We start from the raw sequence: 26,335 nt of genomic DNA, 5'->3' as shown, positions 1-26,335 counted from the left end.
ATATTATAAAAGTCCTTTTTTCTTCAAATGCATTTTTTTCATTATCAGATTGTTATATACTTTTGGACAACATTTGCTTCTCCATAATTGGGCCACTACAAATATAGAAGGCATTTTCAAGTCTCTTTCTGGCAGTTCCTTTAGCAAATATTAAAATGTACACAATAAATAAACACATGTCATGTCAATTAAAAAAATTTTAAGTCGTTTTTAAAAAATAAGCTTATAAGTGAGTAGTACCAATTGATTCAGCTGTTCAGTGATATCTTTAAGAATTTATTTATTCATCCAGTAAATAAATATTTTTTGAGTTTATTTTACATTTATCCCATTTATTAATATTCATTACCTATCATTAATATTAGTATTTATTCTTTTGTGCATACAAAAAAATCAGACCCATCACTGAAACAGAGGGATTAAGACATAAAAATATGTGGGGTTAATGAACATGCCACTGAATCCTGTACTTTCTTTGCTAAATATTCATGCTTTACATTTAGACTATTTTAAATTGCAAAAGAATTTATCGACACCATAACTCCACTTATGATGTGGACCATGATTGCAATCAAGCTTCATCAGCAACTTTTCTGAATGCTTTTTTTTTTTTTTCTAATGTAGGTGACAGATCATGTAGATGGCAAACATGTCATTGCTCAATTCCATGAATGGCAGGCTGGAATTGGACTGATCCTTTCTCGAGCCAGAAAACTTCCTATTGCCACAATATTTACAACCCATGCCACACTACTTGGGAGGTATCTTTGTGCAGCAAATATTGATTTCTACAACCATCTTGACAAGGTAAATATTCCTTCCTCCTTCCCTCTTACTCACCCTTCTTTCAGATCGCTGAAGCTGAAGGGTAAGTATTGATCTGTACATTTCATCTGCCAACCAGATGGCAGAAATGCCCTTTTAGCTGATCAATATTCATGACAAAGCTTCCCTTGGGTTGACAGACAGCTCATATAGTTCAACTTTGTTCAGAGTACACTAGAGTATAGAGGTGAGAGGCCTGATTTCTGTCCCACTTTGGAACCATAGTTCCGAAGGGATATGACTGGGGCAAAGACAGGGTGTAGGTGCAAGGTTGGGCCCTTGTTCTAGCCTAAGGCTATGGAAATGCTGTAAATATCCTGGATCTACACACAGCTCTGAGTGGCAGGTAGAGAACTGGGATTTGAAACATACAAACTTGCACTATGAGCTTTACTTCTTCTACTTCATCTATCCTCCAAGCAAACATTTGATTAAAAGCCATATTATAGGTTGATAGGTCAGTTTTTCCCTGTAACTTTACAATGCGTAGGGGGTATTTTTGTGGGATCAAATAAAACAGAAGTTATTGGAAACAGGGATATGGGTCCTTGGTGAACAACAAGTTATTTTTGCTCATCGTAGCAGATTACCTGATTCTATGACCTGCCAAAATCATTCAGTTTTGATTTATTTTTCCTATTTTTCGTATGTCAATTTAGATTAATAAAAGTATGTATTTTATACCCTCATGTTAATAATATTTTTTTTTGAGATGGAGTTTCGCTCTTGTTACCCAGGCTGGAGTGCAATGGCGTGATCTCGGCTCACCGCAACCTCCGCCTCCTGGGCTCAGGCAATTCTCCTGCCTCAGCCTCCTAAGTAGCTGGGATTACAGGCACGCGCCACCATGCCCAGCTAATTTTTTGTATTTTTAGTAGAGACGGGGTTTCACCATGTTGACCAGGATGGTCTCGGTCTCTCGACCTCATGATCCACCCGCCTCGGCCTCCCACAGTGCTGGGATTACAGGCTTGAGCCACCGCGCCTGGCCCATGTTAAAAATGTTAACAAAGCATTTGAGTAATGTAAATTCAGGGGTTTTTCAGATTTGGTATCTATATTAACAATCAAATCTATTTAGCACTCTGAGGTTCAGTTTCACTATCAGGAAAACTAGGAAGTTAGAAAGTTGATTTTTAGATTTCCTAAGTTAAAGACTTCTAGGATTCTATAAAACAGAATGTGTGTGTGCATGTAATACATAAATAGTACTCAAATAATGCTACTGAAAAGTTATACTACTATCTCAAAGACAGAGCACAAGAAAGTTCTTCCTGAAAAACTTTAACATCTGTAAAGCAATGAGGGGTCCTGATGAGCCATTCCCTGTAAAAAGGTCAGCCTAATCTAAAGGTCAAACTAGAAACATAAGCTGTACATTTAAAATAAAGTCACCAAGGAATTCAGAAAACCTGAGACGTGGGAGGTTCTTATAGTAATGGTGGACTAATAAGGGCAAACCAGTGATCTGTGAGAAGCTGATAAGCTCAACAACCCTGTTTCCTAGAGAGGAGTGCACTTTGACTTTAGTGAAAGAAAATATTAGAGTGGCATACTGAATATTTCACTTCAGAATTCTTGAATCTTACATAGTAATCATTAATTTTAAAAGCTACTAATAATATACATAGGATGTGCTTATTTGGTTTTAAGGAAGAAATGCATTATAGTATATGTTATATATTACAATTTTACCCTTTCTGGCAGTATTTGTCATACTTTCTTCAGATATAATCATCTATCTCCCTAGTTTAAAGGCCTTCACTGGTTGAGATAGTTAAGTGTAGTTAGACCCCTAACCATCTTTCTAGTAAAATGTTCTATCTAGCAGAATAGATCAATTTTGGGTTAAATTCATAAACATTTTTCACAACAGAAGCCTTCATGCTCACACTAAGTTTAGAATTTGGGTGATACATAAAAATACCAAATCATATACATGAAAAGTTTTTAAAATTTCAGTAAAAAGAGTAAGTCATAGTTTAATCTTTGATGCAGGAACCAGGATGTTTTAATACATTCTGACATAGACAAATAAAAATAGGACAAATATGAGAATAAGAATAAAATTATGTTTTGTAAAATCAGAAATATTAGAACAATTTTACTCAAATTACTGCTAACTGAAAACAATTTTTGTTAGGAGCCAATTACAAAAACTCTAATGCTGGTTAAAGTTTTTAGTAAAATTTATTATTTTAAATAACATTTTAACCATTTTTGGTCAGCATATGAAATTTCTGAGAACCTCTAAGAATATGTCTCCACACTCATTTTTATGATTTTCTTTTTTGTTATTATTATACTTTAAGTTCTGGGGTACATGTGCAGAACGTGCAGGTTTGTTACACAGGTATACACGTGCCATGGTGGTTTGCTGCCTCCATCATCCCATCATCTACTTTAGGTATTTCTCCTAATGCTATCCCTCCCCTAACCTCCCACCCCTGCTATCCCTCCCCTAGTCCCCCGTCCCCCAACAGGCTCCGGTGTATGATATTCCCCTCCTTGTATCCATGTGTTCTTGTTCAACACCCACTTACGAGTGAGAACGTGCGGTGTTCCAAACTCATTTTTTAAAGTTCAGTCATTGATCAATTATCCCCTCAACTCTAATAGCTATGTGACAAATGCTTTTTTTCCCCTAAAACCTTTAGTTTTCTTATGTTTCGGCCCTTTCTTTTCTTAATAGTAACAGAATTTCATAGACGGAAATCTGAAGACAGTGCCATTTGGGATTAGGAAATGGGGAAGGAAGCTTTCGACAATTATTTGGTGAATTTAAACTATTTCTTCTGATCAAGTTTTGAGCTCGTCAATTTCAATTATGTGGTTATCCACATCTGTCACTGGACTGTGTTTCATTGATTAATATGTACTTTACCCATTTTTTGTTTTTCTATACACATTATCCAGAATTCAGTAAAAAATTACGAACTATATTAAAATGCAAGAAAGGAAAACCCATTGTCAAAAGACCAGGTCCAGCTATGTTCTATGTTGGAATTATTGTACAGAGATTTTAAAATACAATCATAAATATGTGGAAAAGTGGACAATAACATGTGTAAATGGATAGTTTCTGTAAATCCACCGCTGTGGCCATGTATACTACAGGCCTAAAAGATAAGGGCACCCCATAGGAGAAGAGAAAGGCAGAAGCATGCACACGTGCCTGACTTCCCCGGACCTCTCGTGAGATCGCCAGGCTGTGTTTATGCACGCTCAGCCTGCTCATTTAGAAAATCTATCTTCCCATCTCTAAATGTCTGAATGTTAAATGCTGTCTTACCTGTGACATATGATTCTCTACAACAGCAATAATAATTAATAATAACAATGGCTAAATTTATTGAGCACTTTCCCTATGCCAGGTACTTTTCTAAGCCTTTGACATTTGTTATCTGATTTGAAATTCACAAAAATACTCAATGGGATGGAAAATATTCCTTATTTCTTTCCAGTTATTTTTCTTAAACGTTGGCTCTGTTTTTACCACACCTCTAAATGAACACTTTCAGAGTGGGCTTTCTTGTTTTCAGGACAAAAGCAAAATTACTAGGCTCATCCTCAGGGATTTCAGTGATCTGGCCCTATTTTGTCTGACCAGCGTCTTTCTCTTACATTGTACACCCAATGCTACAGTCACATCAGACATCCTGCTATTTTCTTCACATGCCATAGCATTTTCTATACTTGTTCTTTAGGGCAACTAGTATTTCAGCTAAAAATAACTTCCCCAGAATTAAACTTTCATGTCCCAGTTCAAATGCCATTATATTCATCCAACCAATTTGGAGATAGAAAGATGAATAAGTCTTGGTCTTTGCACTTGAAAGTCTTACATTTGTAAAGGTGATACTGACTACCATTATTGTGTAGTATGAGATACTTTTGCCTACCTTCAGCCAGAGTGAATCAGTGCTGCTCTGATCCTATAACTTATTCAAACACATATGTCACAGATAAGACAACATTTAACATTCAGACACATACCCATTTCATTTCATTTTTAACCCATTTTTTCCATTAAGGTGATAGAGATGCATAAATTGCTGAAAAAAAAAGTTGGTTAAATGAGAGATTTGGTTTCATGAATTAGACCTGCCACATAGAGCTTTTAAGAAAACCTGCTGATCCAAGCATGTCATATACAACCTGAGTTCAACATTTTCAGAGAAATGATTGCAAATATTACAGTTGTGAAAGAATGGTCTAGGAACTTCCTTGTCCTAAGCATGAGATTCCTCTAATGGGTCTCTTTTTAGCATTTTTCTCTCTATGTAGCCATAATTATTGGAACTAACTTGTTGATAGAGTTGAAGTCTAAATGATATCAAAACAGACGAATACAAGACGGTATTCATTCATCAGTCAGGCTGATTAGGGATCAAATTAGGGTTCTACTAAGATTCTTGATAGGAATGTGACCTTGGACAAGTTTTTTGACCTATAAAATGTTCGATTTATCTCTCCGTAAAATGAAGGTAAAATATGTGTCTCAGTAGTTTGTAAGGATTCAATATGTTACTGTGCTTAGTGGACTGTTTGACACTAGTGCTGAAGAGTTACTAACGATCTTTTTTTATGAAAAGCACTCTACTTCTATAATGTCAGAAACTTTATGTACTTTCTGTCTTAGACACTGCTAGTTTCATATGCAACTATGTGAGACATTACATTCAGTAACCAAGTGAAATGGCAAAAGCCCACAACAGTTGCCAATTATTTGAGTGATTGTTGGGAATTTGACTTTTTTTTAAGTTAAACTACCCAGAATTATAGATGATTGCATAATCTGGCACACTATCTAACTAGAGTAACTATACATTCTTTGCGTCTAAAGGGGACGTTCTATAACCAAGGAAAAGCATTTTTCTTTCCCTTTTTCAGATTCCTTTTCAGTGAATTATGCATTGTAATAATTATTCTTATTTTTGATGTCAAGTTTCATGTCAACTTCGTTTCATTGTTTAAGGGAAAATATATTAAGGACTTTGGGGAAAGGCATTAGCTCAGTATTCCAAGATGTAGAATAACTAGCAGTGTAATTAAATGTTAAAAATTCAAGAATTTTATGTGATTACAGCAAGATAGAAAAATCATTTACTTAGGGAGTTAAATAGCAGCTTAGAAGGAGAAACGGAGTAAACAATGCCTTTTAAAGTGTAAGTCCTTATGTATATTTTAGTAATGGGTTTAATTAAAGTTTCTATTACTTTTTTTTTTTTTTTTTTTTTTTTTTTTGCGGTCATAAAATTTTATATAGCCTTGAGGTAAGCCAGATGGTGAAATGTGTGATTTTGTTTTGCTTGTGTAGAAGGGCATGTGTTAGCAAAGGTGTGCTTTATTTTTGTTTTTCACAGTTTAACATAGACAAAGAGGCTGGGGAAAGGCAGATTTACCACCGATACTGCATGGAGCGAGCCTCCGTCCACTGCGCTCACGTGTTCACCACCGTTTCTGAAATAACAGCAATAGAGGCCGAACATATGCTGAAGAGAAAGCCTGGTAATTATTATCCCTGAATCGTCTCTCTTTCAGTTCCAAATGACATTAGACTATGAGGATTTTGTTTTTTAACCGTGAAGTAGTAGTTTGAGGAAAAATTGCATTCAGTTACCATGCAGCTCTTTACATGCATTTTAATTCTCAATTTCAGTAGGTTTGCCAGGAAACCAACACAAAGCCATGTCTGGAACACGGTTAAGTGTTCAGTATGTGCTTGTTGAATAAATGAGCTGTGCTTGAAATACCCTCGGTATGATCTGGGCTGTCATAATGAGTTGGCATGTGTAAGGAAGCTCAGGTGACTCTAGTCTTTTAAGAAAATAGCCAAGGAAATAGAAATTTGTGTGAGACTATCCCAGTCCTGCCTACATCTTGTAACATTGCCTCATTGGTGCTGCGTTGGTAGAAACGTGTTGTTTATCTCCAGATTCCTTGCAAATTTTTCTAGGAGCTGTCCACAGACCCAACCAGAGTTTGCATTGATGAACTCATGCTCATAAGACATGGCCCTGTCACCTGGCCACAGCTGATTGGCCCAAAGGCAGACACCTAATATAAGCTGAGCAATCAGAATGCTCCCATTCAAATGAGTCTCTGCACGCACTGTCATGTAACAGAAAGTCAGCTTTGAGCTGTTGGTAGTGTTCGTTTTTCTATTCTGCTGCACTGGATGCAAAGCTTAAACTACACTGAATTGCTGTAAGAAGAAAAAACAGACTGAGAGAGAGAACTCTATGTTCTCCACAATGATTTCGACCACTTTTCAAAATCGTTCCTGATGCTCAGCTAAATCTTTGCCATGAGACACTCTGGCATCCTATTAATAAATTCCTTATATTATACTTAAGCCAGGACTAGTAGATTTATATTACTTGCAACCAAACCGTCCTAATTAATATATCCTCCTTGCTTAACTCCTGTGGTCTTATCTCTAGTTGTCCTTATTTCAGATAGCAGATTGTGTAGAGGAGGTATTTTGAGGTACTAGATTATAAAAAGCAAGACAAGATAGAACAAGAATCCGAGGTAATTTGAATAGTGGCAGCATTAAGAAAGAACCTATGGTATTCTTTTTTCTTTCCATGAATTCTCTCAGAGTCACTTGTATTCTTACTCTCATTCTTCTTTTGGGAGTTGATTCCAACAATATATTCATTTCTCTCTTGAATCTTCCTTTTTCCTGTCTACAGTACCTTTCTGAGCTCACGAAAATGCTTTCTTTGTTTTTGCCTATTTTAAAGTGAAAATTTCTCTTGAGGTTACTACCCTGCCAAATGTCATACCATCTCCTCCGTTCTCCTTTCACCAAATTCAGGGTCATTTAATATTTTTTATTTTTCTTTATATTCCCTAACATTTAAAGGTGATGAACATCTTTTTCTTTTCATGAAACTGCACATTCTAATTTCTTTTCAGTATAATCTTTTCTGGTGCCTCTAATCATTTTTCTGCTTTCCTTTACTTTTCAAAGTGGACATTCTCCAAGATTGTATTCTAGGTCCTGCTGTCTCTATTTTCTGAAATTTTTGTGTTCTGAAGAACATAGCTACAGAGTGGTCAAAGCATGAGCTTTGTGCTAAACTGCCTGTATTCAGTATCAAAAATGATTTTGTGTTGAATATATGTTACTAGCTGTGTGACATTATAGAAGTTACTTAAGCTCTCTGTGCCTTATCTGCATAATGTGGATAATAATTCTTTCTTTTATCTAGAAACGTTGCAATGACTCCAAGAGTTAACATATGGAAAAAACAACTCAGTCCCTGGTCCATTGCAAAGATTTATAAAATATCAACAATTATTGTTTTGTATCAATCACTGTCTAGATTTCCCTCAAGTTCTCATCTATTACCAAGTGCCCTCAAGCTAGCTTGACCTGAAAAGTTCTACCAGAAACTGTGAACCCTGCAATCTAGTCTGTTTCAGATTGGCAGTAGAATCATGTGGTGGCTGTGATGGAAATTGTGAAATCTCTGAACATTTTGTGGTTCAAGAAGGTCAATGGACTTTTAGTAGATCATTAAACATATAAACCTTCCCAAGAGCATTTTGAAGAAGAAAAAAAAAAGGATTACATAGTGTAACTATGACTTTGTATTCCTCAGTTTTTCTTGAAGTCCTACCCAATTAAAAGTTTAACTACAGCCATTATTTTTAATGCTGAGGGCACAGCTACCGAGCAAGAGACAAATGTTGGCTGGGACTAAAACATGCATGGGACAAGATATTTTTCAAAATATCACAATATACTCATTGGCAAAAGCCCATATTTATTACTGTATCATTATACTTTGGCCATAAATTTGATTTAAAATAATTTAGGATGTTGAAAAGACGGTATTTTCTTTAAAATATTGGAGAGAAGGCAGTATTATACATTTGCTAATTACAGATGCATAACTGAATACCACATATGCCTTAAGTGTCCTATGTTGCTTTAAAAAAAGTTTGTAATTTTCCCTTTAATATAGTCATTAATAGTATTGCAATGATTGATTTTTGAACCTGTGCTAATGCCTTAACATAAATTCTAGCTAATGCTATCTTTTAGTCAACGTTTTTCCTTTGTATTGGCATTGCCTAACGTCAGAAAGGTGGGTAACATTGCCATTGTCTTCTATTTGGGAACAAATACAGGAAATTAGTGATCAACGTTGCTTCCAGGGAAAGGAACAAATTGGGAAACAGAAGTGGAAAGGAAGCTTTTCAAGGTCTATATTTAGATTTTTTAAAAATTTAAATGATATGAGCATATAACTTATATACGCTAATTGTGTAGTAATTCATGTACTTATGTGAACTAGACTAAATTAAATAATTAAATTAATTTAACTAATTCATGAGATTAAATTTAGAGCAATGCCGACTACAGAGTAGAATGTCTCACAAGTTGAAGATAGCCTTTGCTAGCATAGTAAACATTGAGAGAATCCTTTTAAACACAATTTGTAATGACTAAATTCTATGTAAGTATTTTTGCTCTAGAGGTAAAGTTACTATTTTAATTATGTCACTATGTAAAAGTGTCCATATAATCCTTATCCATCAATGAGGCATAAAAACATGTTTTAAACCTTATTTCTTAAGCTGTGTAGGCAGTGATGTGCTAAAACCAGCTCGTGCTAGTTCACAAGAACCAATTGTTTTATATATATATATATAAATATATATATAAATATATTATATATATTTTTATATATATATAATATTTGATCTATTTTTGTAATTGTTTTTGAAACAATTTAGAAAATTCCTGAGAATTACAATCCCTAATAAATATATATGTGTGTGTGTATATATATGTGTGTATATATTGCATGGATGGAAATACTATAATAGTGTTACTGCACTTTTCTTCCCAACTCCGCATTTACATTGGTAGCTTGAAAAAGGTCATGATGGGAATATTTGCACCTTGAAGAAAGGCAAATACTAAAATAATCTCTCTCTCTCTCTCTCTCTCTCCTCTCTCTCACTATCTCTCCCCCTCTCCTCTCTCTCTTTTCCTCTCCCCCGTCTCTCTCTTTTTCTCTCTTTTTCCTGGTGTACTCATTGTTCAATTTTACCAGCGTGCAACTGCATATAGGCATGCGCGTGTGAGATTATTCTGCTATAAATATGGATGTTAGAAGACCTCATTGGCCTATAACTCTTTAGGCTACTAAATGGACAATTTCAGGACACAGATCTTTTTTATTTATTTATTTATTTTTTTCTTGGTAATTGTTTGTGGAGCAATTTAGAAAGTTCCTGAGGATTAAATCCATGATAAGCTGGTATTCACATACATTCTTGCCTTCTGTAGCTTTTTGGATGGTACAGTTGTTTTGACACCACTGCATTATAAGGGTGGAGACCGCTGAGCCAGGCTCCTTTGGTTCTAAATCCAGCCTCTGTTACTCTGCAGTTATTTGAGCTTAGGCAAATGACTTACTATTCTGCAAGGCAACTTCCTCATCTTTAAAATGCGGACAATGAAAACAATTTACCTCATAGGGATTTTTAAAAAGTACTATATTTCAGATATAACAGGGTCTGGCACAAGGTGAGCCTTACATAACTACTGTAGAAAGATAACTACATGTTAAGATGTAATCGTCATACTCTACTAGTCACGCCGCACAGTTCACTTAGGAATTATTCACATGAATGCTTTCACTGCAAACTTTGGCTACCTAAGATTGATGCTACTGTGGCTGGCTGTGTAAAATAGTATAACAGATGTCAGATTACTTAATAAAAAGTCATAAACATTCATTAAGTTCTTATTAATCACAAAACTTGACCAAAATGCCTGGGTTGATTTGGTGGAACCATGTCAACAGAATAGCCAGGTAACTGTAAAAGATTCTCTTTTTTTGAGATGGACTCTCACTCTGTCATCCAGGCTGAAGTGCAGTGGCACAATCTTGGCTCACTGCAATATTCGCCTCCTGGGTTCGAGTGAGTCTCCTGCCTCAGCCTCCCCAGTAGCTGGGACTACAGGCATGCACCACCACACTTGACTAATGTTTGTGTCTTTGGTAGAGACAGGGTGTCGCCATGTTGGCCAGGCTGGAAAAGACCCTTAAAATTACAAAAATCTTCATAGGTCTGTGCTAAATTTTTTTTAACATAGCTTCTTTTTTCCTGCTTTTGATTTTTTGTTACTAAATGTGATAAGCCATGTATTCAACTCAATAGGTAGTTTCCAGCATATGCTCTGAATGATCCCGCTCTTGTCACAGACCAATATTTGGAACATCAAGAATGTCTTCCTGCTTAAGCAACAAAATCTCCTGGGAAGAATGAATCAGTGGATATTAGAAATAAGACATTCTAAATAAGAATAGAAATGAGAAGAGGTTGTCTTTCCAGTTTTCTAAACGCATGAAAGTTGTCCCATACACCTGTGGAAAACAAGATGGCTGGAGGTAGTTTAGAGCCGGAGTCAAAGAAACAGTATGTAGGAGCAGATTGCATGGATTCTGCTTCGACTTACCAGCCGTGTGTCCTTGGACAGGGTCTTTAAACAACTCTGTGCCTGAGTTTCCACCTCTGAAAATGCAGATAAGAGCATTTACTCCATTGGTTTGTTGAGGAAATGGAGTTACACTGTAAACCTTTAGAGCAACACCTGATGCACAGTAAATACTCAATAAATGAAAACTGTAATAACAATTATTATTGCTATTGATTAACCTGTCTCACTGTACCAGTCCCTCATTGTTATTTTGGTCAGCTATTTCTGATTTCCTATTTCAATCAAAAGATCAAATTTGTTGTAAATTTTATGAAATTTTTTATGAATTGGAAGTTTTATACATTTTAAATTTTATGGTGATTGGAAATTAGAAATGTTAGTAAACATCAGACTTTATGGATTTAAAGATACTTTTTTTTCTATAATGGTGCCCTCTTTGAAAAGAGAAATTTCATAATAATTTTATTCTGCTTTTCTAGATGTAGTTACTCCAAATGGCTTGAATGTTAAGAAATTTTCAGCAGTGCATGAGTTTCAAAATCTGCATGCCATGTACAAGGCCAGAATCCAAGATTTCGTTCGAGGTCATTTCTATGGGTATGATTTTCTTTATTTAAAAAAAAAAAGTAGCATCAGATATGAAGGATCATTGGTAGAGAGAAAACAGACTTGTAATAGTAAATGTTTATCTTTCCCAGCCCCTTTGTACTTTAACAGAATTCATGTGTACGTTTTGTTGCTGTTGCTGTATTTCATTTGAAACTGTTTTGTTTTATTTTAGTCACCTCGACTTTGATCTTGAAAAGACTTTGTTCCTTTTCATTGCTGGGAGGTATGAGTTTTCAAACAAAGGAGCTGACATCTTCCTAGAATCCTTATCTAGGCTAAATTTCCTGCTGAGGGTAAGAAAGATCTAGGACATGATATAATGCTTTTGTAGGGAGAACTTTCTTCTGTGGGAAGTGAAGAATTTTTTAGCATCTTAAATAGTTTTCAAGAGAATTAACAATAACCATGTTCTAGAAATGGCCTCAGCCTTTCGATTTACATTTTGGAGTTGGCACATTGTTGACTTGTGTATTTGTCTATAATGTCTTCTTTGTTTCTTCTTTAGGAGAATCTTAAGCTTATCCCATTATACATGCTATGTTTTAAGAAGTCATTATAACATCCCCTTTCCCCACATGAGTTTGTAATCAATTGAAAAATATATAGAGAGAAATCAAGTGAATGGAGACCAAAATATCAATTTTCAAAAGATCACTGAAGGTTGTAATGGAAGATGTGGCTTATGCACATGACGGTGGCATCCTAATACTGAACCTTGTTATTACTCTTAGCCATTTAATCATAGGAAGATCTGACCATCACTCTCCTCCCCTGACTGAAGCAAGCCTTCGAAGGTGCCATGTGCCATATAGCTGGCAGCCAAACCGGACAGCACTAACTCTCTATAGAACAAGGCAGACACATACATGCTCGGTTCACTCACCTCCCCAGCCACACCTCCTCCCTGCAATGGAGAGTCTTAAACTGTTGAACTACTGGGTATCCCACCACATGAAAGCATGAAGGAGGAAAAAGAAGGTTCTTACTCCCAACAACGTGAAATCATTTTTTTTTTTTAAATTCAGGAAGGTGGGATACAAAGTGGGTTCTCAACTAATCCAGCAATACAATATGCATAAATAGAAGCAACTATAAAAAATGGTACCATGTCATAGCTATTGATGGAAGCTATTGGTTTATATTCGAATCCCATCACATAAGCATACAGAATAAGTAATAGGAAAATATTTACAGGAGAACAGTGTAGAACTTCAGTTTTAGTGAGATGATGAGAAAAGCTAAACTTTCCTGAGCTTTGTACTATCCTCCAGTTAAATTTTTGTTTCTTGAAGAAAGATGTATCCTTGCTTTAGAGCAGACAGTAACCAAATAGGCTAAAAAATTTACTAAAACCACATTAATAAGAAAGCAATTCATTAATAAAATCCAACTACGCAAAATAGAACTGAAGGCTTAAAAGATTATTCTTAAATAATCTTACTTCATATCTCCTAGTATATTTCCATTCAACAAGCTTTATAATGGACACATAACTGTATCAAATATACAGAGCCTTTAGGTACATTATTAATAAATGTATTTAGATAATTATTAAATATATACTTTATAGATATGAGGAGAAGACAGATTACTATTATACTAGACATAAAAGATAACTGTAATACTTAGAGAAGTTAAAAGAAGGCATTCTCTTTCCACATAGTACATTTATTTTTTGATAGCACATAGGCTGTTCTAGGTTGAGTTTCCTATTGTACACCTTCTGTAGCTTTCCCTTATAAAATGTTAGGCCCCAGAGGGCCGAAGCTACATACCAGATGGTAAAGTGCCTCACATGGGAGCTAGTCAGTCATTTCCAGAACACATGAACATTCATAGAGGTTCATGGTTTTAAGTGAGTTTATGCTTTCATTCTTACGGCTTATTTTTTTTTGAGATGGAGTTTCGCTCTTGTTACCCAGGCTGGAGTGCAATGGCGCGATCTCGGCTCACCGCAACCTCCACCTCCTAAGTTCAAGCAATTCTCCTACCTCAGCCTCCCGGGTAGCTAGGACTACAGGCGCACGCCACCATGCCCAGCTAATTTTTGTATTTTTAGTAGAGACAGGGTTTCACCTTGTTGACCGGGATGGTCTCGATCTCTTGACCTCGTGATCCACACGCCTCGGCCTCCCGAAGTGCTGGGATTATAGGCGTGAGCCACCGCACCCGGCCTCTTATGGCTTCTTAACAAGTCATTTCCTTTTGAGATACGCTAAGCCAGCAGTTCAAATGTCAGCTTTGACACTAACCTGTTATAGGAACTCAGGCAAAATATTTAACCTCTCATTCCTTTCTCTCAACATTAATAAAATGAGGACAATGATGCCTATTGTACATGATTATTATCAGTCTATTTAAAGCACCCCAGCACAGTGCCTGCTATCCCAGAAGTGCTCAGTATGTGCTTGCTTCTTTATTTTAGGGACAAAACCCAAAATATAACATCATATGAATCAAGACATTTAGCAGAAAAATGTAAATAATCTATTTGTCGTAAATCAACGTGGATAAGCAGAAAAATTAAATATTATTTTAGCTTTTACCAACGCTTAAATCTTCATTAAATTTCCACTGTGAAATTTTAAAGAACTAATATTGAGCTTGTAATATTAGCTCTCATTCATGCTATATGTTTGACCACAGAAAAGCGAATGTCATCAATAGCAATTGTTATCTATTCCAGATTGTCAAAGGCATGAAAATATGTTTTTTGAACTTTTTAACTGTTAATTGACAAAAATGATTGAAAGTCAATTTGTTCATTGACAAATACTGATTGAAAATTTAAAATGTCTGAAACAGTCTCAGGAAGGTGAATATAATTTGTCTGTGAATCATAAATAACTATTCCTTTCATCTACTGGTAGTCTTTTTATCTACTGATATTGAAAAACACTACTTTTCAATGTTTAAGTTCCATCTATTATACTTTTTAAAAATCTTTGATAGTTGACTCTGTTGTGTTTTCTAATTCCTCATCAGATGCACAAAAGTGAGGTCACAGTGGTGGTGTTTTTCATTATGCCTGCCAAGACAAATAATTTCAATGTGGAAACCCTGAAAGGACAAGCAGTGCGAAAACAGCTGTGGTAATCTCACATCCTGTGAATGTTCTCAAGCAATAAATGTAAAAAGATGTCTTTTAAGTGAATGGATTTCTCATGTATTGCCTTGAACTTTGTTTTTTCCTTAAGATTATTACAGACAAATAATACTTGGCCCTTTTTTCATTGTGCTACTCGTTTAGATGATTGTGATGCCTATAACATTATACATGTTATAAAAATTTTGAAATGAGCTACCATTGAAGGAACAAGGCCCTGTAGAAATCTTAAAAGATGAGTCAAGCATTTTTAAACGTTTTATTGTGAAATTCTAAAAATACGTCAAGTAAAAAGCTCAGTAGTAGGACCTCCTGTATACTCACAGTTCAGATTCAACAACGATCACCGAATTCCCATCTTGTTACATCTATACCTCCATCTACTCTCCCTCTCTGCCCTCTACCTTATTTCAATCAACATGAAGCAAAAAAATTTTAAGCTCTTTGTGCTGGCCATGGTATTCTGTTGCCACAGCTCTGGAGATTTTAACTTAAGCTGAATTGGAAAGTAGTGAAATAATGGAAGAGGCTATAAAAAAGATACCTGCAATTTCAAAGAATGTAATTTCAAAGAATGTCAATGAAAAAAAAAACAGTATTATCACGATAAATAAAGACTAAACATTGTCATACTGTTTAAACAATAAGTCTTTCTGTTTGAAACAGGGACATTGCACATTCTGTGAAGGAAAAGTTTGGAAAAAAACTCTATGATGCGTTATTAAGGTAGGTGCTTGGAATGCTTTGTTTTTAAGGCTTCGCTATTCAAACTTAACAACTTAGACGACAATATGCTATGCTGTGTAAGTTGTTAAGTTTGAAGAGTTTGAACATATTTTGTTCCAAATATAAAGGAATTAATAACCTTTGAAAATGTATTATGTCATATGAACAGTGTTTTATCCTTCATTTGACAAAACTTGTAAACATCTGTACAAATAAGAATACATTTATATGCAGGCAAGTTCTAATTCAATGAGGAAGTCATTAAAGGTTGATATATCAATCTGAAGCTGAGGGAGACTTCATGAGATTTTTATTCAAAATATATATTGATAATATGCATCCAATATCTACTTATATATTAAGTCTATATGAACATATTTACTTAATTGAATAACCAACATTATTTATTAAAATACATGAAATATCTAACATATAATCTGATGCTTAAGAATCACTGAAGTAGTACCAACTGTTTTTATTTTTGTTATTAATATTTTTTTCCTTGCAGAGGAGAAATTCCTGACATGTACAATATTTTAGATCGAGATGATATAACAATTATGAAAAGAGCCATCTTTTCAACTCAGGTAATAAGGAAAAAAGCACCCACCATGTCCCATAGTTATTAAATTCTATCTAAGTCAGTATTTTAATTTATTGAAATGTGTTAATTTGGAAAATGTTCAGACCTGAGGCTAGAAAAGACATTCTTACATAGTCACTTAAATGATTACTTTGTATGTTTTTTCATTAGTGCTTTTAAGGGCTCATTTTAAAAAATCTCATGAAACTTGTCTTTCCACTCACAAAATTATTTCTGAATCAATATATTCGATATTAAAATTGTGTATAGTGTAGTAACTACAAAAAGTCCTAAATATTTCCAAAACATAGTATTTGAGTCACATTAGAGAAAAGAATATTTCTTAGTCAAGTGGAATTATTATAAAAGAGGTAAAATAAATGTGTTAGACTTGCATCAGAATGCTTGCTGTGACACGAGGAATCAAATACCGGAGGACAGCCTTGCTAAAAGAAGTCAGTAAAGTTCATCTTAAGTCAAGACTTCAGGACACCTTTATATTCCAAATAAGTCCCAGAAGCAGTCAAGAAGTCCAGTCCCTCATATAGCAGCTGCAGGCGGAAAACAAAAGCTTCATGTGTTCATAGTAAACGGAGGAAATTCCTCAACCCATTATCTTCCTTGGAAACACGCTCAGGAGTTAGTCATCATCATTAGTGCCCTCTCAAAAGACTGAAGGTGTAAAGGTTGCATGAAATATCAATGATCTATTGTTGAAATTAGTCACCCTTGTTAATTCTCTCCGAAATTGACATTTCCTTCCCTCTCATACTTCAGCGACAGTCATTGCCCCCAGTGACCACGCACAATATGATTGATGACTCCACCGACCCCATCCTCAGCACCATTAGACGGATTGGACTTTTCAACAATCGCACAGACAGAGTCAAGGTAGATCTAACTGTTTATGTGGGGAACTGTCTGCTGCCTGGCACATGTTATGTACTACACATGCTGATAGAAGGGAGGGATGAGGGAAAGTGGGAAAAGGAGGGATGGGACATGTAGCTGGCAATAGTTCATGCTTCCCTTGCTCTTGGGAAGACTGAGGCTGGAAGGTCCCTTGAAATTCGGAGCTCTAAATGAAGAATGCCTTGCTGACTTACGTTTTAAAAGTGTTTTCCATGAAACAATTTTCCAGGAATGGAAAAGTACCTTATTTTCTAAAATATGTGACACTTTCATACCTCTGTGTCCTTCCTGATGTTATCATCTCTTTCTGAAATACTTACCTGTCATTCTAATCATCCTTTTAAGCTGCAACCTAAAAGTCATTACTTCCTTGCACCTTTCCCTAACACACATTCCTCTACTCCAGACAGGAACAGTGCTTCCTTATCTGCATTCTCGAGACACTTTATATCTACTGTAGTTATAGGAGTTATCACAAGAAATTGTATTTTTAAAAATGTTATGTGTCAGTTTCTCTGGAAGAACTCAATTCTTTGAGGCAACAATCATGCCTCGTATGTATTGTCTCAGTTTAGGTTCTGTGAGAAGCGGACACCAAGGTGAGAGGATAAAGGAGTCGAAGGCAAGTGCAGACAGGGAGATGCAGATCAGAGCAGGAAGGAAGGATGACGCAGGAAGAGCCAGAGACTGCAGTCCAGGTTTAAAAATGCCTGGTCTGTCCTTCCTTCCTCTTTCCCTCCCTCCCTGCTTCGTTCCTTCCTCCCTCCCTCCCTTCCTTCCTTTTTTCTTCCTTCCTTCCTTCTATTCTTTCTCTCTCCCTTCCTTCTTCCTTCCTTTTTCTCTTCCTTCCACCCACCCATGATCCCTTCCTTCCTTCCTTCCTTCCTTCCATTCTCCCTCCCTTCCTTCCTTCTTTTTTCTTTCTTCCTTCTTTATTTCCTTTCTTCCTTTCCTTATTCCATCCTTCCTTCTTTCCTAGAAAGGAAAATCAAGTGTATTTAATAAAAAACAAGAATTAATAAAAATTGACTAATACACAAAAAATATACACACAGCAGCAGCACTTGTGACTGACGCAGGGAAAAAGCAATGGCCCAAGACCACTCAACGTGACTTGTCAGTTAATGGAAGGAAAAAAAAAAAAGAATGCATACATACACATGTACACAGAAAAAATAGAAAAAAATAGTTTTCAATAGTGCAATCCACAGCTAACACAAATTCAGAACTATTTTACAGTGTTTCCTTCCTTTTTTTTTTTTTTTTTTAAGATGGGGTTTCACCCTGATGGCCAGGCTGGTCTTGAACTCCTGACCTCAGGTGATCCACCCACCTCGGCCTCCCAAAGTGCTAGGATTACAGGCGTGAGCCACCGCGCCCAGCCCAGTGCTTTCTTTCTTAATACAAAAGAAGCCTATTTTATGTGTGTGTGTGTTTGTGTTTACATTGGTTTACCATTAACTTATTTTAAATATGTTAGTGTTAATGTTACTACATACAACTTTTTCTTATATTCAGCAACCTTTCCATTCTGTTTTATCTTTATATGTACCTCCTACTTACCAAAATAGTTTCAGATTGGCAGATAGCTGTCTGATTCTATGAGCAATTGAATAGGGATTCCTATTAACAGGGATAGGGATTCCCCAAACAAAAATTGCCCATTAAATGCACCTGTTGGGCAGAAATGCCTTCACACTGGTACTAGTTTCTGCCAGTTCCTGCAGGTTAGGAGCAGTTGCTGCAATAGATCCAGAGGGAAGGCAATTGGTGCTGTCAGTCAAGATCCCTGGGACTAAGATCTCTAGAAAGCAAGCTGAACTGTTCCAGGGCTGGCAGATTTACAAAGAAGGCAGCCGCAGGCGGAGTCCATGAAGACTGTCTTTAAATCCCGGCCACTTATCTAATTTGAAAATTCACTGCATCTGTCTGTACCTCAGTCTTCTCATCTGTGAATGGTGATAAAATAGCCTCACACTTGGAAGTGTGAGGATTAAATTAGACATAGGCCAAGCACGGTGGCTCCTGCCTGTAATCCCAGTAACTCAAAAGGCTGAGGCTGGAGGATCACTTGAGGCCAGGAGTTTGAGGATGTAGCCACCTATGAATGTGCCACTGTACTCTAGCCTGGGCGACAGAGTGGAAACCCGTCTCATCAAAAATTCATAAATCGCTGCTGCATTTAACAGCTTGGCACATAGTAAATACATGATAATTATTAGCTTCTTTTAGTAGTTAACCCAGTATCTGACACATGATGGAAACTCATTATTTTTAGAAGAGAGATGTGAATAGAGTTTGGTGAGAGTTGAAGAAAGTGGATTTATCTTCGCCTGCAGGATTTGGTAAGGCGTTTTATAAAAATGGTGACAGGTTAGCTAGATCTTGATTAATGATCAGAAATTCATTATGAAAATTACAGGAAAGAGGACTCGGCAGGCAGAGGGAAAAAAGTAGATGAAAAGGCACAGAGATATCAAAGCACTTGACTTTCATAGGGTGAGTGAAGATCAAAGTTTGTCTCATAGTTTATGTCTATACAGCTTTAGTTGTGAATATTTTGAGATGTTCATTTATTATTATCATAAGGCAGCCACAGACATACAAAAAATAAATGTACAGCACCTTCCTGATATTCGCTATATACTCAAAGCACTGAGAGAAACTCCCATCAATTCAGAATCAGGTATTACGTTTTATTAACAGAATTCTTTTAAAACTTGGCAGTAACGTAGGCCTGTGCTAAGTCAAGTACCTACTTAATCACCTGCTTACTTTAGAAACTCTGTAGAGTGGTTGTAAACTCTCAGAGTGCATTGATAGGTTTTTGATATGAATGTCATGTTTGATTCAGCAAACGTTGCAGATTATTTTGAATTTGAATTTATCATTTTTGCCTTAGCTGAGGAAAGCTCAGGCTGAAGATTTCATGTTTCGACCCTGGGCTGCCACAATATAAAAATTAACTTCCTGAAACATGACTTCTCTTCTAGAAAAAATAGAGTCAGACAAGTTTTTGTCTGTTTCTTGTTTTGTTTTTTCTACTGATCTAGGTAGGGCCTGCTGAGAGCCAGGAGCTTTCCTGGGGGTTTTTGTATACAGGATCTCATTTAATCCTCTTTATAACCTTGAATTGACCTCTAATATCCCCGGCTCATCCCTGGGCTTCTGCAATTGGCTGGTTTAGGGCCAGAGCAGCTGTTTTCTTATTTTAGTTGTGCTGGGAGCCAAACAAATAAACCATGGTGTTTTCATGTTCCAAAATGGGCTCTGGACTGTGCAAATTTTCCTAAGCTTGGAAATGCTGAAGTAGACACAATGCTTTTCAAATCTCTCTTTCTTGTTTTTTGCCAAGAGAGTACAATGGGTTGCCAATTTGCTGATGGCCCAGATACAGTATCTGACGGTATCTGTGTCTTTTGTCTCTTTTTGTAGTGTGGTACTTTGCACACAGTAAAAACTCAAATCATGTTCTATGAATGTAAATATTTTTGTTCACTTTTACTTAGCCATTTTGTGATTTCTGTGACTGAATTCTTAGGTACTAGGGTTTGGATCCTGTATCATTTTATTTCTTCTTAAGTTTAACTGATCTCCTTCTTATGGATCTGCTGAGATGTAACTAATGTTTGTAATGTACTTGAGGATCCAAGGAGTAAAACTTTTCAATAAAACAAATATTTAAGAATTTTTTTTATTTTGAGACAGAGTCTTGCTCTGTTGCCCAGGCTGTAGTGCAGTAGCATGATCTCGGCTCACAGTGTCCTCCGCTGCCTGGGTTCAAGCGATTCCCCTGCCTCAGCCTCCTGAGTAGCTGGGACTACTGGCACACACCACCACACCCAGCTAATTTTTTTGTATTTTAGTATAAACGGGGTTTCACCATGTTGGCCAGGCTGGTCTCGAAATCCTGACGTCATAATCCGCCCACCTCAGCCTCTCAAAGTTCTGGGATTACAGGTGTGAGCCACCACGTCTGCTAATTTTTTTTACTTTAATCCTTGGCATATGATGAGATTATAAAGTGATAAAATCAATTTAAAATTGGTAATTTAATGGGCTGTTTATGTCTTAGCTTCTTTATCTATTGCACAATGTCAGTAAGATTAAATGAGGTAATATGTATATTTGTAATATATAAAATGTTATACAAATATAATGATAATTGTTACATATCCAAATTAGGGTTTTTCTTCAAAGAAATCTATTCTGAAGAATGTATACTTATTATTTCATGAATAAACATGAAAAGGATAGTGTGCTTGTGTAAAAATAGTTTGTCTTCTTTCTCTCTTTTTTTTAAGACGGAATCTTACTCTGTTGCCCAGGCTGGTGTGCAGTGGCGTGATCTCTGCTCACTGCAACTTCTGCCTCCCAGGTTCAAGCAGATTGTCCTGCCTCAGACTCCCAAATACCTGGGATTGTAGGCGTGTGCCACTACACCTGGCTGATTTTTGTTATTTTTTAGTAGAGACGAGATTTCACTGTGTTGGTCAGGCTGGTCTCTAACTCCTGACGTCAAGTGATTTACCTGCCTTGGCCCCCCACAATGCAGGTGTGAGCCACCGCACCCGGTCTCTATTCTTTCTCTTCCCTTTTGCTTTCCAGAACAATTAAGTTCTAAAGCCATTAGGTAGGCAACACAAGGTAGGTATCTGCACTAGAACAGGGAGGGTGCTGTGGAAGTTCAGAGAAAGGCGTCAGAATCTCAGAATCCAAGCAGGCTGAGAAATGAGGAGCAGCCTGAAGCAATATTTGAGCCAGAGTGGAGCGAGGAGGGCATCCGTGCATGTGAGGGAGTGTGTGGAGAAAGATCAGCTACACAGAAGACAATTGACCCAATATGTAGCAAATTAAAGCTAGCAAAAACCAAGTGTGTGTGTGTGTGTGTGTGTGTGTGTGTGTGTGTGTTTGTGTGTGTGTTCTTTGTCTACTCAGAGCATTTGGGGGAAGTAATAGGCCAATGACAATGAGCACACCTAGTAGCCGGGTCTTGATTTCTAAACACCATCTGCTACTGAAGAGAACCAGGGCTGCCTTTGGAATTGGGTGATTCTAGAACGGTGACAGGTTAAAAAGTAAAAGATGAGCCTGGAACTTCTTGTGTCAGAAATCAAAGAAATGCTCGAGGAACAATGAAGACTTGTTAAATATATACAGGAACAATCTTGAAGGGGCTCCCACTGGCCAAATCATGGACAATTTGAGTGTCGAAATAAATAAGGATAGGAAGGAATTAGGATGCACTGAGTGACATAAGAAACCAGAAGTCCAATGCAAGTAGTAATTAAAAGTTTAATTAGGAATGAGATATTTACACAGCTTCAAAATAACTGCCCCAATGCTTTTTAATAACAAAGAGAAAAAAGAATAACTTTATAGTGGAGAAGCCAAAAAGGCTTGGCCTCAATCAAGAGATCAAAATAAACATAATCATTAATGAAAAAAATAGAAAACCTTTACTGCCTGATTAAAATGCAGTGAAAACACAGCATCACTTCTGTGATGTATCTGCCAAAGATGTATAACCTAAATTTAATTATGAAGAAGTATAAGACAGACACACATTGAGGAACATATATCAAAATAAATAGATTATAGTCTTCCCAAATATATATATATTATATATATATATATCATATATAATATAGTCAGGAAAGCCAAAAAAAGCCCATGAACTCTTCCAAATTGAGGGACTCTGGAGAGATATGACAACTAATGCAATATGTAATTCTGAACTGGATCCTTTGGTTTAAAAATCATTATTTGATCATCAGAAAAATTTAAATGGGGTTTAAGGATTATAAGGTATGTATCAACATGAATTTCCTGATTTTTATGTTTATGAAAGATTATGTAAGAATGCTCTTGTTTGTGGGAAATATACATTAAGTATTTTTGGAATGCTGGATATCAAGTCAGCAGTTTATGAATGGTTTTGAAAATATATTAATTCTCTTCATATTGCACTTGGAATTTTCTGTAAATGTGAGATTCCCAGTACTTTTATATCAGATGTTATTTATTTTCAATAACCTCTTAGGTATGGCTGAGGCTGAGAGATAATCTAATAATAGCTCAGTGAGAACTGTAGTAAGTGGGAGAAATAGGATAATTCATTCACACGGTTAGCAAGTTAAATAGCTATTGTAGTCACAACTTTCCAATTATAGGCATGCTTTCATCATTAGTAATATTTTGTGCCACTCACAATGTGATTGCTATTACCTTGTGAGTGATACAACACATTTTGAGGCTAAACCTGAACTATTAATATTTTTCCATCACTGTCTTGAGTCCAGAAATCAATGCACAGTAAATCAAGCCATGATTTTAGTATTTGCCTATTTTCATTCTCTAAAAACTCTCACTGCCACCAAGGCCATTGTCAACCTCTCAACGTGATATCACTGAATTCAGAGACAGATAGAATAGTAGGAACCAGAAGGATAAAATAGCATGTGGGCAAAATATGGGCCCACAAACAAACAAACATGCTAGGCAGAATAGCGCATTGTGTAAATTAATAGACTATATAGAATTCACAATAAGGAGTACTGTATATATACATTTTAATAGACTTTATTTTTAGAGCAGCTTTAGGTTCAGAGCAAACTGGAACAGCAAATACAGAACGTCCCTGCTCTTGCTTCTTTGTTTGCAGTGCTGTCCCAGAACTGGTTCCTACAGGTGCACAAGAGCCAATAGTTAAATGTTCAGAGACTTTGGGAGACAGTTTTAAATGCAGCTGTTGCTAAAATTACATTACGTAAACTTAAAAATAAGTCAACAATATTAAATGAAAGGTAATGCTCAGAATTAATCTCATCCTAATTATTTACTGCACATTACCATGACCTGTGCACTTGAGGCTCTTGATGTCTGTGAGAATTTTTTTTTTTTTTGTATTTTTAGTAGAGACGGGGTTTCACCATGTTGACCAGGATGGTCTCGATCTTTTGACCTCATGATCCACCCGTCTCGGCCTCCCAAAGTGCTGGGATTACAGGCTTGAGCCACCACACCCGGCCTGTCTGTGAGATCTTTATGGTGCAAATGCTTTATAATGATGTGCTACTGCTTCCCCTGTCTCTGAATTCAGCAACATTATACTGGTAGCTTGAAAATGGCCTTGGTGGTAGTGGGAGTATTTTTAGAATGAAAATAGTTAAACACTACAAATCTTGGCTTCGTTTACTTCGTATTGATTTCTAGATCTGTAGTTTTTGCATTGTGAGTGGCAAAAAAACTATTTTCTCCATGTTCGAAAACTAGTATCTGACCCAGAAAAGAAGTCACTTGCATTACTGATGAACTTATGAAGTTCCAACAAATGCCTCTGTTATTTCAGCTCCTTCTAACAACTAACAAAGGAAATCAACCAACATTTATGTCAGAGCTACATTCAGTCATCAATTGAGACCATAAATTGGTTATGAATACAAAATTTTGGCAAAAATAAGAATAGCAAATTGTGAGAATTAATTGACTATATAGAGTTCACAATAAGGAGTATTGTCTATATTCATTTTTAATAGGCTTTGTCTTTTAGAACAGTTTTAGGTTCACAGCAAAATTGAACAGAAAGTACAGTGTCTGTTTGCTCTCTGCCCCCTCACATGCACAGAACTCCCCATTATCAGCATTCCCCAGAGCAGTGCATTCGTTCTAATAGATGAACCTACATTGACACATAATTATCATCCAAGATCCATCGTTTACATTAGGGTTCACTCTTGGTGTTATACATTCTATGGGTTTTGACAAATGTATTCATCATCATAGTATGATACAGAATAGTTTCACTGCCTTAAAAATTGTCTGTACTCTGCCTGTTCATCACTCCCTCACCCCACCCCCTGGAAACCACTGATCTTTTTACTGATTCCATAGCTTAACTTTTTCCAGATTGTCACATAGTTGAAATCATATATCATGTAGCATTTTTGGATGAGCTTCTTTTACTTAGTAGTATGCATTTACGTTTCTTCTATTTCTTTTCATGACTTAATGGCTTATTTCTTTTTAGCACCATTGTCTGGATGTACCACAATTTATTTATTCATTCACTTACTGAAGGACATGTGCGTTTCTTCCAAGTTTTGGCAATTACAAATAAAGTTGTTATAAACATCTACATGTTATCTTTTATTATTTGGTAACTACATATACATCATTTACATTGTTGAAAATTATAACAAATATATGTACTAATATATATTTATACTTCAGTGTTTCAGCTCTTAAATATTTACCAGCACCCCGCTGCTTAGAAGCTATGATAAACACTGGCTTTTACTCTGGGTAAAATAGGAAGCCACTGAACAACTTTAATCAATGGAGTGGCTGACATTTTTAAAGGATCAGTCTAGCTGTGTTGACAGAGACCGTAGTGGAACAGAAAGAAGCAGGCAAGTATGTTAGGAGGTGATGGCCTCTAGGTGAGAGAGGATAGTGGCTTCGCATGAAGTCCTCTAGCATGATGTAGTCTAGATGGCATTCCGAGAACGTCTTCCCTGTGCCTTAGTTCCATTTCACTTGAATAAGTCGTGCTTAAGGCATGTGAGAGTGGTCCATTACATAGTTCCCTCTTTCCTGCTAGAGTTGGGAACAAATGGAGTAAAGACAGGAGCAATTAGATAATCAAATATAATCTTTATTGCATGTCAAAGCTGGATTGGAGGACGTAGTTTAGTGTGAGAGCAAAAATGAGCACGCTAACTCCTTATCCTTCAATCTAAGCCTTGGAATCTGAGAAAACATTAAATATGTAGAGTAGACACTTTTACAGAATGGAGAGAGGAGAACAAACCACCAAGGCCTTTTCCTTTTTCTTTTGTCTTCTCTCTTTTTTCTTCATGAATCTGGTACAGTACTGAGATAACCAGATGAAAGATGTTTTCACGTTACTTGCTTCTTTTTCTTTTCTTTTTTAAATTAGTATTTTCCTTTTTCAGGTGATTTTGCACCCAGAGTTTCTATCCTCCACCAGCCCCTTACTACCCATGGATTATGAAGAGTTTGTCAGAGGTTGTCACCTTGGAGTATTTCCATCATACTATGAACCCTGGGGTTATACTCCAGGTATGTGTCATGTATT

The 26,335-nt window shown here is 36.3% G+C and overlaps 1 protein-coding gene across 1 annotated transcript in view; it reads left to right on the top strand.

The window, feature by feature from the left end:
* The window catches only part of GYS2 (glycogen synthase 2), a 61,034-nt gene that overhangs the window by 22,046 nt on the left and 12,653 nt on the right, over positions 1-26,335 (top strand). Inside the window, exons 4-12 of the mRNA XM_003926564.4 lie at positions 625-807; positions 6,192-6,336; positions 11,779-11,896; positions 12,081-12,201; positions 14,894-15,000; positions 15,681-15,740; positions 16,249-16,327; positions 17,101-17,214; positions 26,193-26,319. Of these exons, the coding sequence (XP_003926613.1) occupies positions 625-807; positions 6,192-6,336; positions 11,779-11,896; positions 12,081-12,201; positions 14,894-15,000; positions 15,681-15,740; positions 16,249-16,327; positions 17,101-17,214; positions 26,193-26,319 (1,054 nt within the window). The remainder of the gene's footprint in view (positions 1-624; positions 808-6,191; positions 6,337-11,778; positions 11,897-12,080; positions 12,202-14,893; positions 15,001-15,680; positions 15,741-16,248; positions 16,328-17,100; positions 17,215-26,192; positions 26,320-26,335) is intronic.

This window comes from Saimiri boliviensis, chromosome 7 (assembly GCF_048565385.1).
Source record: "Saimiri boliviensis isolate mSaiBol1 chromosome 7, mSaiBol1.pri, whole genome shotgun sequence".
NCBI lineage: Eukaryota > Metazoa > Chordata > Mammalia > Primates > Cebidae > Saimiri > Saimiri boliviensis.
The sequence above is the reverse complement of the archived record's forward strand: the minus strand, read 5'-3'. Positions and strand labels throughout refer to the sequence as shown.